The 635-nt window shown below is 44.3% G+C and overlaps 1 protein-coding gene across 1 annotated transcript in view; it reads right to left on the reverse strand.

The window, feature by feature from the left end:
- Positions 1-390, reverse strand: part of LOC103138963 (chymotrypsin-C-like) — a 4,691-nt gene extending 4,301 nt beyond the window's left edge. The window contains exon 1 of the mRNA XM_007553384.2: positions 370-390. Within this exon, the coding sequence (XP_007553446.1) occupies positions 370-390 (21 nt within the window). The remainder of the gene's footprint in view (positions 1-369) is intronic.
- Positions 391-635: the final 245 nt, after the last annotated feature.

A 635-nucleotide genomic window follows, 5' to 3' on the forward strand; every position in this document is an offset into this window, starting at 1 on the left:
CGGGACTTTTTCATATCCCGTGAATATTGGTCGGGACATGTCCCTACCGTCCCTACCCAAACCTACGCCCATGGTGAAAGGTGACATTGTTCAGACATATGTCACATGTTGAACCTTTTTCGCCAATTTACTTGCCATCTCACCAGCTAGCAGAGTTGATCCAGTCCATGCAAGAGCTAATTTGAGTAAAGACTGTGGACTTCTTGTTGCACTCGCAAGTGAGCAGCCATCTGGTGATATAGGAGGTTTCATTAGAGGTGAGGGTGAAGCCAGCAGAAGGCAATGCCATTACTGCAGATGACACACGCTGGTTTTTAGCACCGTTTAGTGCATAGTGCTTTCAGTATGTCTGCATGCTTACTTACTTACCGAAGAGTTAAAGGGTCCCATTCCTCATGCATAACAATGCTAGCCCTCCCCATGAACGCAGAGCCAGACTCTATCTGGTTCAGGCTATGCTTTCCCAGAGCCACTCTCCACTCCATGTGTTCACTACAAGTTGGTCCATCAGAAGCAACAGAAATCCAATTAAATCCCTTTTATCTAAGCATTATTAGTAGCGGCACAGTTAGTTTGTGGCCATGGCCCTCTCTAAGTTGTGTTGTTTTTTTGTTTTTTTTTTTTTTTTTTTTTTT

Source organism: Poecilia formosa, unplaced genomic scaffold (genome assembly GCF_000485575.1).
Source record: "Poecilia formosa unplaced genomic scaffold, Poecilia_formosa-5.1.2 Scaffold56, whole genome shotgun sequence".
NCBI classification, from domain to species: Eukaryota; Metazoa; Chordata; class Actinopteri; order Cyprinodontiformes; family Poeciliidae; genus Poecilia; species Poecilia formosa.